Genomic DNA, 13,722 nt, shown 5'->3' with positions numbered 1-13,722 from the left:
GGGGGAAGCAGGCGCGGGCCTCATCGGGAAGACAGCCGCCGCGGCCCGGGAGGCTCAGACACCGCCCTCGTTACCTACAGACAGGCGGGGACGGAGGAGCCACCCCCGGGCCAGGCGCGCCTCGCCTTCGGCTCCCCGCGCAGCCGACGCCCGCAGCGGCGGGAACGCGCCCCCGGAAGCCCCCAGCTTAGGGCGGCCGCTGCCACCGCCGAGGCCGCTCCCGGCGTGGGGGGGAAATGGCCAGAAAGCGCGCGGTGGCTCCTTTAAGGCCCCTCCTCGCCCCCCCTCCCCGCCCACGTGACCCGGGGCGGCCGCGCGCCGGCTCGGCCCCCCGCGCAAGCGGCGATGGCGGCGGCGGCGGGAGCTGCAGCGGCGGCGGCCGCCGAGGTGCGGAAGGGGAGGGGGAGAGGCGGGTGCATGCCCGCGCGCGCGCCCGGGGGAAGCGCGCGCCCGTGCAATGCTCCGGGGGTGCAACGGGGCCGGGGGGCCCGGACGAGACCTACAGCAATCCGGAGGGCCAGCACCGGGGGCGGATGAGGGGACCAGGGGGTGGGAGGTGGGGGGAGTGGGCACGGAGGCGCGCGTGCAGCCGCCGGCTGCCCCCGAGTGGGCAGCGGGAGCCGGGGCCCCAGGAGCGCGCGCGAGGGGCACGAGGGGCCGTCCGCCGGGCTGGGGAGCGGCGGGCGCTGGAGGGGTTGGTGCCCGGGGTCCCCGCGGCCTGGGGGACAAAGGGGGAGCGGCGCGTGCAGCCGGGAGGAGGGGGCGGGGCCGGGGCGCAGAGGCCCCGCCCCCTCCCCCTCCTCTTTTCCAGGCCCCAGAGATGCGGGGTCTGCCGAGAGGGAGGGGGCTGATGCGGGCCCGGGGGAGGGGTCGTGCGGCCCCCCAGGGCAGCCGAGGCCGCGGACGGGGGGGCCCCCATCGAGGAAGAGGTAGGCCCCGGAGCCTACTCTCTCTTCCCAGAGCCCAGGCGTCCTGGGCTCCCCAACTTCCTAGCGGACTGACCAGCCCTCCTATACCTTGTGTCCCCTGCCAGGGGGAGGCCCCTGCTGAGATGGGGGCGCTGGTGCTGGAGAAGGAGCCCAGAGGAGCCTCTGAGAGAGGTGAGTGCGGCTGAACAGGCCCAGCTGGACCTTCACCTCCCCCAACACAGGATTCCCCGAGACCTTAGCCCTGAACTTTTTCTTTCCCCTTACAGTTCACGGCTCTTTGGGGGACACCCCTCGTGGCGAGGAGACCCTGCCCAAGGCCAGCCCTGACTCCCTGGAGCCTGCTGGCCCCTCTTCCCCAGCCTCTGTCACAGTCACCGTGGGTGATGAGGGGGCTGACACCCCCCTAGGAGCCACACCGCTCATTGGGGATGAACCTGAGAATCTGGAGGGAGATGGGGACCTCCACGGGGGCCGAATCCTGCTGGGTGAGAGGCTGGGGAGTCAGGGGCCTGGGGGGCAGTGAGGGGGGTATCCTCTGATTACCTTTCCTCATACCTTGTTTCTGTCTGCCTATTTGTCTTCCAGGCCATGCCACAAAGTCATTCCCCTCTTCCCCCAGCAAGGGGGGTGCCTGTCCCAGCCGCGCCAAGATGTCAATGACAGGGGCAGCAAAATCACCCCCCTCAGTCCAGAGTTTGGCTATGCGGCTGCTGAGTATGCCGGGAGCCCAGGGGGCAGCAGCGGGGCCTGAACCCCCTGCAGCCACACCCAGCCCGGAGGGGCAGCCCAAGGTCCACCGAGCCAGAAAAACCATGTCCAAACCAGGAAATGGGCAGGTGAGAATGAGTGGGAGGGGTGGAGGTGGGGAGACCCAGGTAACCCACTGTGTACCCCTTGTGGACTTTTTTTTTTTTTTTTTTTTTTTTTTTTACAGTTTAGCTTCAGACTGTTTCTCATCCCTTCAGGGCTCGCCATACTTACCTAGGGGCTACTGTGTGTCAGATTCTGGGCTGGGCTTGATCTGAACAGACAGACAAGTTTATATTCTTGGGGAGAGGGGAGTTGTAAAAAAGGTTAGAGGGGCACTTGGGTGGCTCAGTGGTTTAAGCATCTGGCTCAGGTCATGATCCTGGATCTAGTCCCACATCAGGGAGCCTGCTTCTCTGCCTCTGTTGCTGCCTTTTTTTTTTTTTGTCTCTCATGAATAAATAAGTAAAATCTTTAAAAATAAAAAAAGGTTAGAGGATTAATGTTGTAGTTAATTGTCCCAATTATTCTTATGATAATGACTAAGGAACTTCTAACTTGCTTTCTACCTCAAAGCAAGCCCCAAGGGAGCTTTTTCCCTCCCTTTGAAACTCCCCCTGCTTCCTTTTTCATAGGGCTTCTAAGGGTTTTACTGTGACTCCCTACAGGGAAGGAGGGTGAGGGAAAGGACAAAAAGCCCCAGAATTTCAGAAGCTTTGTGACAGTGTTTTTGGGGGTTTGGGTATGGTTTAGGTAGCTTTGGGCAAGGCACAAACCTATTTTCTCATCTGTAAAATGGGTAAAGAGGGCCCGCTCCCTCGGGTGAGTGTTAGGTGTGGAATGTGCCTCATACCCTTCTTCTTGAGAGACAGCAGTTCTTGTGATTGCCACATTATGGCTTACTGGAGCTTCGGGTGACGTTTTTGAGGGTGTGGCTCACCCTTGACTGAATGCAGATGCTCCCTGACCCTAAAGTGTGCTCCCTCTCTGCCGCTAGCCTCCCGTCCCAGAGAAGCGGCCCCCTGAAGTGCAGCATTTCCGCATGAGTGATGACTTGCACTCGCTGGGGAAGATGACCTCAGGTCAGCGCCACCCCCACCCCCCACCCACCTGCTACCTGATAAATCCTGTCTGGAGGGTCGAAGAACCAGCCTTATTCCTTTCTCTCTCTCCTTCCAGATGTGGCCAAAAGGAGGAAGCTGAACTCCGGAGGTGGCCTGGTGAGCCTAAAGAGGCTGAAGACAAGGCCTCTCCACCTCGGGGGGCTGCATCCTGCCCTCAAGGGAAATGGTTGGGAGGGGAAGTACCAGCAGCTTCCATTTTTCTGATCTTTTCCTAGTCGGAGGAGTTGGGTTCTGCACGGGGTTCAGGAGAAGTGACCATGGAGAAAGGGGACCCAGGGTCCCTGGAGGAGTGGGAGACAGTAGTGGGGGATGACTTCAGCCTCTACTACGACTCCTACTCTGTGGATGAGCGTGTGGACTCTGACAGCAAGGTGAGAAGGAGCCAGCCTACCTCTCTGCCAAGGCTCACTCTCCAGCCTTTCCCGCCCACCCACCCCCTTTGTCTCTCTTTCCTTTTTACCTTGTGACACCCCCTAATTCACCATCCCATCCTCTCTGTAACTTCCTCCCCTTGTGTGTTCCACCCCAGCCCGGCCCCTCGCCCCTCTCCATTGTGGTAACCACCATCCTGGACTTTGGGTTTAGCATCCCATTTTGGTTTGGGGTTTTTTTTGTTTGTTTGTTTTTAAGATTTAATTTATTTATTCGTGAGAGACACACACAGAGAGAGAGGCAGAGACACAGGTAGAGGGAGAAGCAGGCTCCACTCAGGAGCCCAATGTGGACTCGATCCCGGATCTCCAGGATCATGCCCTGGGCCAAAGGTGGCGCTAAACCGCTGAGCTACCCGGGCTGCCGCCATTTTGTTGTTTATCTGTGGTTTGTCTGTTTATTCTTTTGTTCTTAGTTTGATTTTATCTCATATGTTTGTATTTACCTATGTGACATAATGCGGTCTTCCTGACGTGCACTTTGTTTAACGTGTCAGGGAAAATTTCAGATATGCACAAAAGAGTAAATGGTGAGCCCTCATGGAGCCTCACCCTGCTCCCACAATTTTCAGGACACAGTGGCTCTTGATTCAGCTCTTCCTCCACCAACCTGCCCACCTCCCTGACTGTTTTAAAGTAGCCATCACATCATTTTATCTGGAAATGTTTCCATTTGTATCTTTAAATGTGAGACCTCTTCCTATGCTTTAATATCACTGCTTCACTGTTCACAATCTGAAAAAGGTGACTCCCGGTGACTCCCTAACACCATCACCTTGCTACTAGGGTTCATAATATGCCTTGGTGGTTTTGTAAACAGGTTTTTGTTTGTCAGATTTTCTTTTCTAAGATTTTATTTATATATTCATGAGAGACACAGAGAGAGAAAGAGGCAGAGACACAGGCGGAGGGAGAAGCAGGCTCCATGCAGGGAGCCCGATGTGGGACTCCATCCCCAGATCCAGGATCATGCCCTGAGCCCAAGGCAGCCGCTCAACCGCTAAACCACCCAGGTGCCACTGTTTGTCAGATGGGCTCCATATATTCGTTTGATTGACATTTGCCTTAGGTCTCTCTTGACTTATGGATGCCCTTGGTTTTGAAAAAGTTTTTTTTGCCATTTATTTGTTGAAGAAACCAGGTCACTTGTGATACAGAATTCCTCATGTTTAGGAATTCACTGATTGGGTGAGGACTAAATGTCCTCTCTGCCCGATATTTCATGTAAACTAGATCTAGAAGCATGATCGGCTTCGGGTGATTTGGGGTTTTTATTTTTTTTAATGGTGAGAGGATTTGATAGCTGGTGTGCATACTTCCTGTTGTGTCATATCGGGAGGCACAGGACATCTTGTCTTTTTATTAGTCATGTTTGAGATTGGTCAGTGAATTTATGGGACGTCGGGACGCCTGGGTGGCTCAGCAGTTGAGCGTCTGCCATTGGCTCAGGGTGTGATCCTGGAGTCCCGGGATCGAGTCCCACATCAGGCTCCCTGCATGGAGCCTGCTTCTCTTTCTGCCTATGTCTCTGCCTCTCTCTCTGTGTCTCTCATGAATAAATAAATAAAATATTAAAAAAAAAGAATTTATGGGATGTCAACCTCATCCTCGTTATAAAGTTTATCATTAGGTTTTCATCTAGTGTTTGGAGTGGCCATGGGTAGTCTTGCTTACATGTGAACTTCAAGACTTAAACTATGTGCTTGTTTTCTGAACTTTTTTTTTTTATGTTCCCAAGATTCACACACATTGTTGTGAGTTCTTCACAGCTGTCTAACATTCAGCTCACTTTCTTTTCCCGTCCATGCTCACCTCCTCCAGGGAGCCATCCTGGGACAGTAGTAGTAGCTCTTTCTCCAGCTTCACTGCCTTAGTCTTTCGGGTTGGATAAGTCCCGCCCTGTCTCTTTCTCAAGTTACCTGCAAGAGAGGGCTATGGGCTGGAGGTTGCTGTCTCCCCAGCCCTGCCTTGCCTCTCGCCCAGTCTGAGGTTGAAGCTTTGGCTGAACAACTGAGTGAGGAAGAAGAGGAAGAGGAGGAGGAGGAAGAAGAAGAGGAGGAGGAAGAGGAAGAAGAAGAAGAAGAAGAGGAAGACGAGGAATCAGGCAATCAGTCCGACCGGGTAAGGGCTCGCAGCGGGCATCCTGTGGAGCAGGGGGGACACTGGGATTGGGGCCAGAGGTCTGAGTCCTCAGAGGGGAGGAGAGGTCGTGGGCTGGGGCCCAGGCTCTCTAACTCTTCCTCCATCCCAGAGTGGCTCCAGTGGCCGGCGCAAAGCCAAGAAGAAGTGGCGGAAGGACAGCCCGTGGGTAAAGCCGTCTAGGAAACGGCGGAAGCGCGAGCCTCCCCGGGCCAAGGAGCCACGAGGTGAGGAGGCTCCTCAGCTTCTGGGTCTGCTCCTCCAGCCCCTCTCCCAGCCCCCAGAGAGCGTGCACAAACACACGCTCACGCATGTACTCACGCATGTACCCACATGTCCAGGCACCTATGAGCTCGTGCTCTCACTCTCTCTGTCTCTATGTCAGGAGTGAATGGTGTGGGCTCCTCAGGCCCTAGTGAGTACATGGAGGTCCCTCTGGGGTCCCTGGAGCTGCCCAGCGAGGGGACCCTCTCCCCCAACCACGCTGGTAATTGCCAATTGCTGGGATGGCGAGCCACTAGGGGGCAGCCTCTGGGCTGGGGGGAACCGGGAGGAGGAGGACCCCACTGGAGCCCAGGTGTCTGTCCTTCCATGGCCAGGCTTTAGGGGTTCTAGAGCATGAGGGAAAGGCAGGGCGGGGGTGAGAGGCCCCACCAGGGGTCCCCATGGGTGATGGGGATGGCCTCGCTCAGCTCTCTTTTCCCTCCGTCCAAGGGATATCCAATGACACGTCTTCACTAGAGACGGAACGGGGGTTTGAGGAGTTGCCCCTCTGCAGCTGCCGCATGGAGGCTCCCAAGATTGACCGCATCAGCGAGAGAGCTGGGCACAAGTGCATGGCCACAGAGAGTGTGGATGGAGAGGTGGGCCTGTGAGCTGATAGGAGAGGTGCTGGCAGTGGGGGGGACCCAGCCCCAGGCCCCAGCCTCACCCTCTTCCTGCCCGTTCACACTGCCACAGCTGTCGGGCTGCAATGCTGCTATCCTCAAGCGGGAGACGATGAGGCCATCAAGCCGCGTGGCACTGATGGTGCTCTGTGAGACCCACCGTGCCCGCATGGTCAAACACCACTGCTGCCCCGGCTGTGGCTACTTCTGTACAGCGGTGAGTAACCAGTGGGGCGGACAGGCTGCGTGCCCCGTGGGGGAGGGGTCTCCCGGAGCCTGAATGCCTTGTCTTCCAGGGCACCTTCCTGGAGTGCCACCCTGACTTCCGTGTGGCCCACCGCTTCCACAAGGCCTGTGTGTCCCAGCTGAACGGCATGGTCTTCTGTCCCCACTGTGGGGAGGATGCATCTGAGGCCCAGGAGGTGACCATCCCCCGGGGTGATGGGGTGACCCCACCAGCTGGCACTGCAGCCCCTGCCCCCCCACCCCTGGCTCAGGATGCCCCTGGGAGAGCAGACACTTCCCAGCCCAGGTACTGGCCTTCCCATTCCCAACTATCTGTTCCCTGCCCAACACCACTGCTGGTACACATCAGCACCTTCTCCCACAGTGCCCGGATGCGAGGGCATGGGGAGCCCCGGCGCCCACCCTGCGACCCTCTGGCCGACACCATCGACAGCTCAGGGCCCTCCCTGACCCTTCCCAATGGGGGCTGCCTCTCAGCCGTGGGGCTGCCACCGGGTCCAGGCCGCGAGGCCCTGGAGAAGGCCCTGGTCATCCAGGAGTCAGAGAGGTGAATGAGGGGTGGCTCTCAGGCATGGTGATGAGGGCTGGGGCTGAAAGGTGGGTTCCCTTTCTGAGACACCTACCCCTCTCCCTCACCATGGCAGGCGGAAGAAACTCCGTTTCCACCCCCGACAGCTGTACCTGTCAGTGAAGCAGGGGGAGCTACAGAAGGTGATCCTGATGCTGTGTGAGTATTCCACTCATTCATTCATTCATTCTGCAGACCTTGATGGAACACCAGACCATACATGCCAGACCCCGGGCCCAGGGCCAGGGGTACAACAGTGAAGGTCATCATCCTTGCCCTGAAACACGGAGCGTGGAGGGGGAGACATACTCACAGATAACCTGGGATGATGGGGACAGTGGTGACGACAAACACGTAGGTGCTGTGTTTATACACATTCACTCACACCAGCCCTGCCAGTGGAAGCCCAGAGAGGTTAACTGCATTGCCCAAAGGGGCTCCCACCCCACATAGCCTTCCTAGAGGAGGTCCTACCTGCCCCTTAGTCACTTACCACTTGTCCCTCCTTCTTTCGGTATGGTGGGCTCTCCCCACAGTGGACAACCTGGACCCCAACTTCCAGAGCGATCAGCAGAGCAAGCGCACGCCCCTGCACGCGGCCGCACAGAAGGGCTCTGTGGAGATCTGTCACGTGCTGCTGCAGGTCAGCTCGGGCCAGGCCCTCTGTCTCGTGGACCAGGCCCTTGCACCCCCTCTCTTGCCCAGCCCTTCTGTGATGCCAGCCCACACGCCCCCTCCTTACAGGCTGGAGCCAACATCAATGCAGTAGACAAGCAGCAGCGGACCCCGCTAATGGAGGCTGTAGTGAACAACCACTTGGAGGTAGCTCGCTACATGGTGCAGCGTGGCGGCTGTGTCTACAGCAAGGTGTGGTGACCGGGCCAGCTGGGACCTCTGGTCAGAAACAGGGTTTGAGGTGCCAGCAAGGGACTCATCTGCCCACATCTCCCTCAGGAGGAAGATGGCTCCACCTGCCTCCACCATGCAGCCAAAATCGGGAACTTGGAGATGGTCAGCCTGCTGCTCAGCACAGGACAGGTGGACGTCAACGCCCAGGTGAGTGGCCTGGCTGGCTGCCCAGCCAACTTCCTCCGGGCCCCTGGCTCAGCCCTGGCCTTTGTGCCTCCTGTCAGCCCCCGCTGACCTCCAACACTTCGGTCACTTTGTTCCAGTCTGTCCCTATTTCTTGCCTTTTCTTCATTTGTATTTTTTTTTTCACTTTTTTCTTTTTTGCTTCTTTCTATGTTTTCAGAATGATCAGTTGCTGCCTTAATCTCTAGGAATGTGTGGCGATGCTTCTTGTTACCTCTTAGTGTGTCATATGTTGGGTCTGTTTTAGCCCATTACTGTCATTTTTCAGTCTTTGAACTGTCCTGTGGTTTGTCCAGTAGGAACCCCGTGAGCCTGGCTCCTGTGGCTTTTGGTCTGACCCAGCAACTTCTAAGAGCATCCTTACATCCTTACCTCTTAGTACATTTCCTGCCCCAGAGTTGATCTACCATTTCTCTAAGAGACTCTGGTTCCTTTAAACAGGAAATGTTTTTTAGAGACGTGGTCTGTGTTCTCAGCAGTGGTTATTGCTATGGGGTTACCGTATCCTAGGACTTTCGAGTGGAAAGACCTAAAAAATATGTGCTTTTTGGAAAGAGAAAAATTACTCCACAACTTTGAGCAGCAGACGCTATTAGTCACATGGGATAGATCAAGAAGCTGAGACCTAGAGACGTTCAGAGACTTAGCCAGGGTCCTGTAGCACATGAGGGGTGGAGCAGAGACCCCTGTTACGAGTCCAGCTCTAGGGCCTGTGCTCTAGACCACGCACTGCTTGGGTAAGCTGGGCCAGCTGCTGGGTGGCCCCGGGCAGGGGACGGCAGCCCCTCACCCTCCTCCCTCTCTCCCGACCCACAGGACAGTGGGGGCTGGACGCCCATTATCTGGGCCGCAGAGCACAAGCACATCGAAGTGATCCGCATGCTGCTGACACGGGGTGCTGACGTCACACTCACGGACAATGTGAGAGTCTGGTGGGGGTAGGGGAGATGGGGTCTGAGCAGAGAGGAGACTGGGTTCAGGCACCCACCACTTAGACCCACCCTCACCCCTCCCACCCACACAGGAGGAAAATATCTGCCTGCACTGGGCTTCCTTCACTGGCAGCGCGGCCATCGCTGAGGTCCTCCTCAACGCCCGCTGCGACCTCCACGCCGTCAACTACCATGGGGACACGCCTCTGCACATCGCAGCACGGGAGAGCTACCACGACTGTGTGCTGTGAGCCCCTGCCTGCCCCGCACCCTGACACCCTGCCGCCGGCTCGACTCGTGGCCCCAGGCCCCATGGGCTTCCCGTCCCCTCCCAGGTTGTTCCTGTCACGCGGAGCGAACCCAGAGCTACGGAACAAGGAGGGGGACACAGCGTGGGACCTGACCCCCGAGCGCTCCGATGTGTGGTTTGCGCTGCAGCTCAATCGCAAGCTTCGGCTTGGAGTGGGGAACCGGGCCATCCGCACTGAGAAGATTATCTGTCGGTGAGCCCTCTGCCCCCTCCCCAGGCTCCCCTGAATCCCCAGAGCCACCCTCTAACTAGGATGTCAGATACAGTAAATTAAAAGAGCGTTAAAGGAGGATTTCAGATGACCAGTGCATGTTTTTTTAGTGTTAAAAGCATCCCACATGGCACTGGGGACTTATCTATGGTTTAAAAAAAAAAAAAAACTATTTATTTCTCTGAAATCGAGTTTTCGTAGGCTGTCCTCTAGTTTATTTGACCACCTTACTCCCCCCACCCCGGTGAGCCCCCAGAACCACCCCCTTCCTCCCACGGCCCCAGGGACCTCTCAGGCCTCTCCTTGCACCTTGTGGACCCCCTCACCCCAGCCCCCATTCCCCTTGTGTCAGGGATGTGGCTCGGGGCTATGAGAATGTGCCCATCCCCTGTGTCAACGGTGTGGACGGGGAGCCCTGCCCTGAGGACTACAAGTACATCTCGGAGAACTGCGAGACATCCACCATGAACATCGACCGTAACATCACCCACTTGCAAGTGAGCTGCCAAGCACAGCTGGGCAAGTTGTGGGCCAGCGAGCCACCTGGCCAGGGGAGTGGGGCTGGAAGGGACCTCAGGGGTGGGCCTGCATCCACTTGGGAGAGGGGTCCTTTCTTTAGGACACATGAAAGTCTACGGGCTCATGTTGGCCCTGGGTACCCCTGTAAGCAGCATTTTGAGGCCCCCCTCATCCTGGGACCATCAGCCCCCACTGTTCTAAAGCAGTGATCTTAGAGAAAGGACAGTGGTTAGGGGTCAGGGAGCACTGTGGGGATAGGGCTGCTTCTGAGGATCGGGCTGACCCCCTGCCTCCTGCGCCAGCACTGCACCTGTGTGGACGACTGCTCCAGCTCCAACTGCCTCTGTGGCCAGCTGAGCATCCGCTGCTGGTATGACAAGGTGCGTGTGCTTGCCCCACCCAAGCCGCCTGTCCCTCTCTTCCTCCCTCATGAAAAGAGGGCAGGGCAAAGCAGGGGTTGGGGGGGAGGGTGCTAGGGGGAGATGGGCCTGTGCCAGCTGCATTAAAATTAAGGGCTTGATGGGGTTCCTGTTGTCTGAGCTCCACATGTGTGGCCTCCCCAGCCTGTCCTCCCTGTCTGGGGGGGCTTGGGATCCGTGGTGGATTTTTCTGGGGGTTCCTTGGCAGTCGAGGTGGGCACCAGATAGAAACCACTTACCCTCCCCACCCTCAACCCCAGGACGGGCGGCTGCTCCAGGAATTTAACAAGATTGAGCCCCCACTGATTTTCGAGTGTAATCAGGCTTGCTCCTGCTGGAGAAACTGCAAGAACCGGGTGGTGCAGAGCGGCATCAAGTGAGGACCCCTCCTGCAGCCTGCCCTCACCCCCCCACCCCTGTGCCCCTCAAATGGGGGCTTTCCAGGTCCCTCCACCTAACACCACCCTCCCTCCCCACCCCCAGAGTGCGACTGCAGCTCTACCGAACAGCCAAGATGGGCTGGGGGGTCCGCGCCCTGCAGACCATCCCCCAGGGGACCTTCATCTGCGAGTGAGTAGGGGTCAGGGGGTCGGTGCCTAGCCACAGCTGACTCCCAGGTCTCCCTTGGCTCTCCTCCCTGGTGGGCCTGCCCCTTCACTGCACCTGCCCCCAGCCCACACAGACCGCAGAGCCTCATAGCCTCCTGCCACCACTGCAACATCTCCCCTCCCCTGCCCTGCCTTTCCAAGCCCAGAGACCTACAGACCCGGGTTTGAGCTGTACTCTGCCACTGGGAATCCTTGGCCAAGTTCTAGCCTACTTGAGCTTCATTTTTTTTTTTTGTCTCCAAAATGGAGGTAATAATGCGGCCTTTCTGTCCACCTCTGTATGGGCCTTGCTTCGGTCCAGCAATTCTTTTCCCAGCGTCTGTCACCCCATCACCTGGCTCCTCCTCCATGGCTCAGTCTTCATTTAGGCCTCCCTTCAGCCCCATTTGCCTATTTAAGGGGCCTCCATCTCTTTATTGGACCATCTCTCAAATTTGTTCAAATGGCCCCTTCCTCCTGGGCCTCAGGCTCCCCACCACCCGCTCACTGCTCATCCTTGCCAGAATCTGCCTCTGCCCTCACCCTCCTGCCAGTGCTGCCTCTCAACTACCCGTGCCTTGCCCTGCATCTTGGTCCTCGCTCTGGCTCCCACGACGCTGTCCTCACGTCAGTCCCATGCATCCCTCTTCTTCACCGGCTTCTTTTCCTCTGCTTTCTAAGTGTGGGTGTCCCTGTCCCCAGCTCCTTCCTGGCATTCCTCATGGCCCCCATGGCTCCATCCCTTCCCGCAGCCCTGACACCTCTCCTGTCCTGTCGCCTGGCATCGCTACCACCTGCTGGGTGGTTCCTAGTCCACAGACCTGCCAGGGATTAAACTCACATGGATTTCCCACCCACACCACATGATCCTGAGCCACAGGGGCTCACTGATCTTCCTCTGGCGCAGCTCTGGCCTTTCCCTTTACCTTTCCCTGGCTGCTTCTCCAGCTCATCCCTGGCCTACTGGCCCCCAGCTTCCCCCACATTCGCTGGTCCTGCCTGTTGGTGCAGCTGTCCGTGGAGACCATAGCTGACAGGAGTACGCTCTGCGTTGTCCCCTCCTGTGCTTGTGTCCCTGTTCCTCCTGCTTCTCACTCTGGGGGGGGTCGTCCTCCTCCCCCATCCCATGACATCTGGAGTCAGCTGTCCTCCATGCCCACCAACACCCCCCCATACAGATCTGTGGGGTTCATGGGCACAGACCAGGGCAGCTGACATGTGGTGAAAGAGGGTCCCATGGGGTCATGAGGAGAGACAGGGCCTGGAGCCAGCTCTGGATAATCCCTGCTCACCTTCGGAACCGCCACTTCCTGCCCAATAGGTATGTCGGGGAGCTAATCTCTGATGCTGAGGCTGATGTGAGAGAGGATGATTCTTACCTCTTCGACTTAGACAACAAGGTGGGCAAGAAATTCCTCTGTCCTTCGCACCCAGTGGGCAGACAGAAGCCTGGGGAGGAGGGCCTGGGTGGTCCGTGGGTGGAGGCAGCTGGCCAGGCAGGCAGGGCAGTGGCGAGTTTGAAGAGTGACACCCTCCCCTCAGGATGGAGAGGTGTACTGCATCGATGCCCGTTACTATGGCAACATCAGCCGCTTCATCAACCACCTGTGTGACCCCAACATCATCCCCGTCCGGGTCTTCATGCTTCACCAAGACTTGCGCTTTCCACGCATTGCCTTCTTCAGCTCCCGAGACATCCGGACTGGGGAGGAGCTGGGGTGAGGTGTCCATGCTGTGTGTGGGGGTGTGGTGAGAGAGGCAGGCCACTTGGGACCCGAAGCCCAAGGCTGGAGAGGGTCTGGCTTCTGGCGTGGATAAGGGCAGAGCCTCCCAGACCGTGCAAATGGAATCAGGCTCAGGAGAGCCAGAGCTAAGCTTCTGCACGTGTAACCAGGCCACCAGCAGGGCCAGTACTGCAGGTCCCGGAGCCTGTCGGGAGGAGACGGGGTGGGTGCTCTGGATGGGCCTGTGCTGCCGGCCCTGCACCCCACAGCGTCCCATGCCCCTCCAACAGCTTCGACTACGGTGACCGCTTCTGGGACATCAAGAGCAAGTATTTCACATGTCAGTGCGGCTCAGAGAAGTGCAAGCACTCGGCTGAGGCCATCGCCCTGGAACAGAGCCGCCTGGCCCGCCTGGATCCCCACCCTGACCTGCTGCCAGAGCTCAGTGCGCTGCCCCCCGTCAACCCCTGACAATGGACCACACACACACACGCACGCACGCACACACACGCACACACACACCCCAGCCCTAGACGGCCACCCGCACAGCAGCCCTCCTGCCACATGCTGCTCCAGAGCCCACATTGCAGGGTGCTGCCATTGGCTCACCCCTCCCCCTTCACACATTCCTCTGCCAAGACCCAGCCAGGCCCTGGAGGTCTGACAGCCCCTCTCTCCCAGAGCTGGCTCCTCCCTGGGAGGGTGACTTCAGGGCTGGCCACTCCCTGTTCCCCCTCCTCAGCTGACGTTTGATGAATTGAAATTGGGCCTCTATGCCAGCTGGTTTCCTTTATTCTCAATAAATACTGGGTTTGGTAATAAATTGTCTTGATGATTGTTGGGAGGGCAATAGGGGC

General features: G+C 57.9%; 1 protein-coding gene across 4 annotated transcripts; it reads left to right on the top strand.

The window, feature by feature from the left end:
• The first annotated feature begins 323 nt into the window (after positions 1-323).
• EHMT2 (euchromatic histone lysine methyltransferase 2) lies at positions 324-13,688 on the top strand. Of its 4 annotated transcripts, XM_055329668.1 has the most exons (28): positions 324-387; positions 1,034-1,100; positions 1,196-1,414; positions 1,515-1,765; positions 2,674-2,758; positions 2,856-2,896; positions 3,016-3,171; positions 5,215-5,352; positions 5,483-5,597; positions 5,756-5,857; positions 6,085-6,233; positions 6,331-6,474; positions 6,554-6,789; positions 6,868-7,050; positions 7,148-7,230; positions 7,608-7,714; positions 7,816-7,938; positions 8,026-8,127; positions 8,980-9,084; positions 9,188-9,342; positions 9,431-9,598; positions 9,969-10,113; positions 10,438-10,515; positions 10,815-10,930; positions 11,038-11,124; positions 12,463-12,541; positions 12,684-12,859; positions 13,156-13,688. In XM_055329668.1, the coding sequence occupies exons 1-28, from the start codon at positions 346-348 to the stop codon at positions 13,334-13,336; spliced, it is 3,633 nt and encodes a 1,210-aa protein (XP_055185643.1). In that variant the 5' UTR covers positions 324-345; the 3' UTR covers positions 13,337-13,688. The 4 variants fall into 4 exon arrangements, with proteins under 4 accessions (XP_055185643.1, XP_055185644.1, XP_055185641.1 ...); XM_055329669.1 differs by lacking the exon at positions 5,756-5,857; XM_055329666.1 differs by lacking the exon at positions 324-387 and having other exon boundaries at positions 806-1,100.
• The last annotated feature ends 34 nt before the right edge of the window (positions 13,689-13,722 follow it).

The sequence above is a fragment of the Nyctereutes procyonoides genome, unplaced genomic scaffold (assembly GCF_905146905.1).
Source record: "Nyctereutes procyonoides isolate TBG_1078 unplaced genomic scaffold, NYPRO_anot_genome, whole genome shotgun sequence".
NCBI classification, from domain to species: Eukaryota; Metazoa; Chordata; class Mammalia; order Carnivora; family Canidae; genus Nyctereutes; species Nyctereutes procyonoides.
The sequence above is the reverse complement of the archived record's forward strand: the minus strand, read 5'-3'. Positions and strand labels throughout refer to the sequence as shown.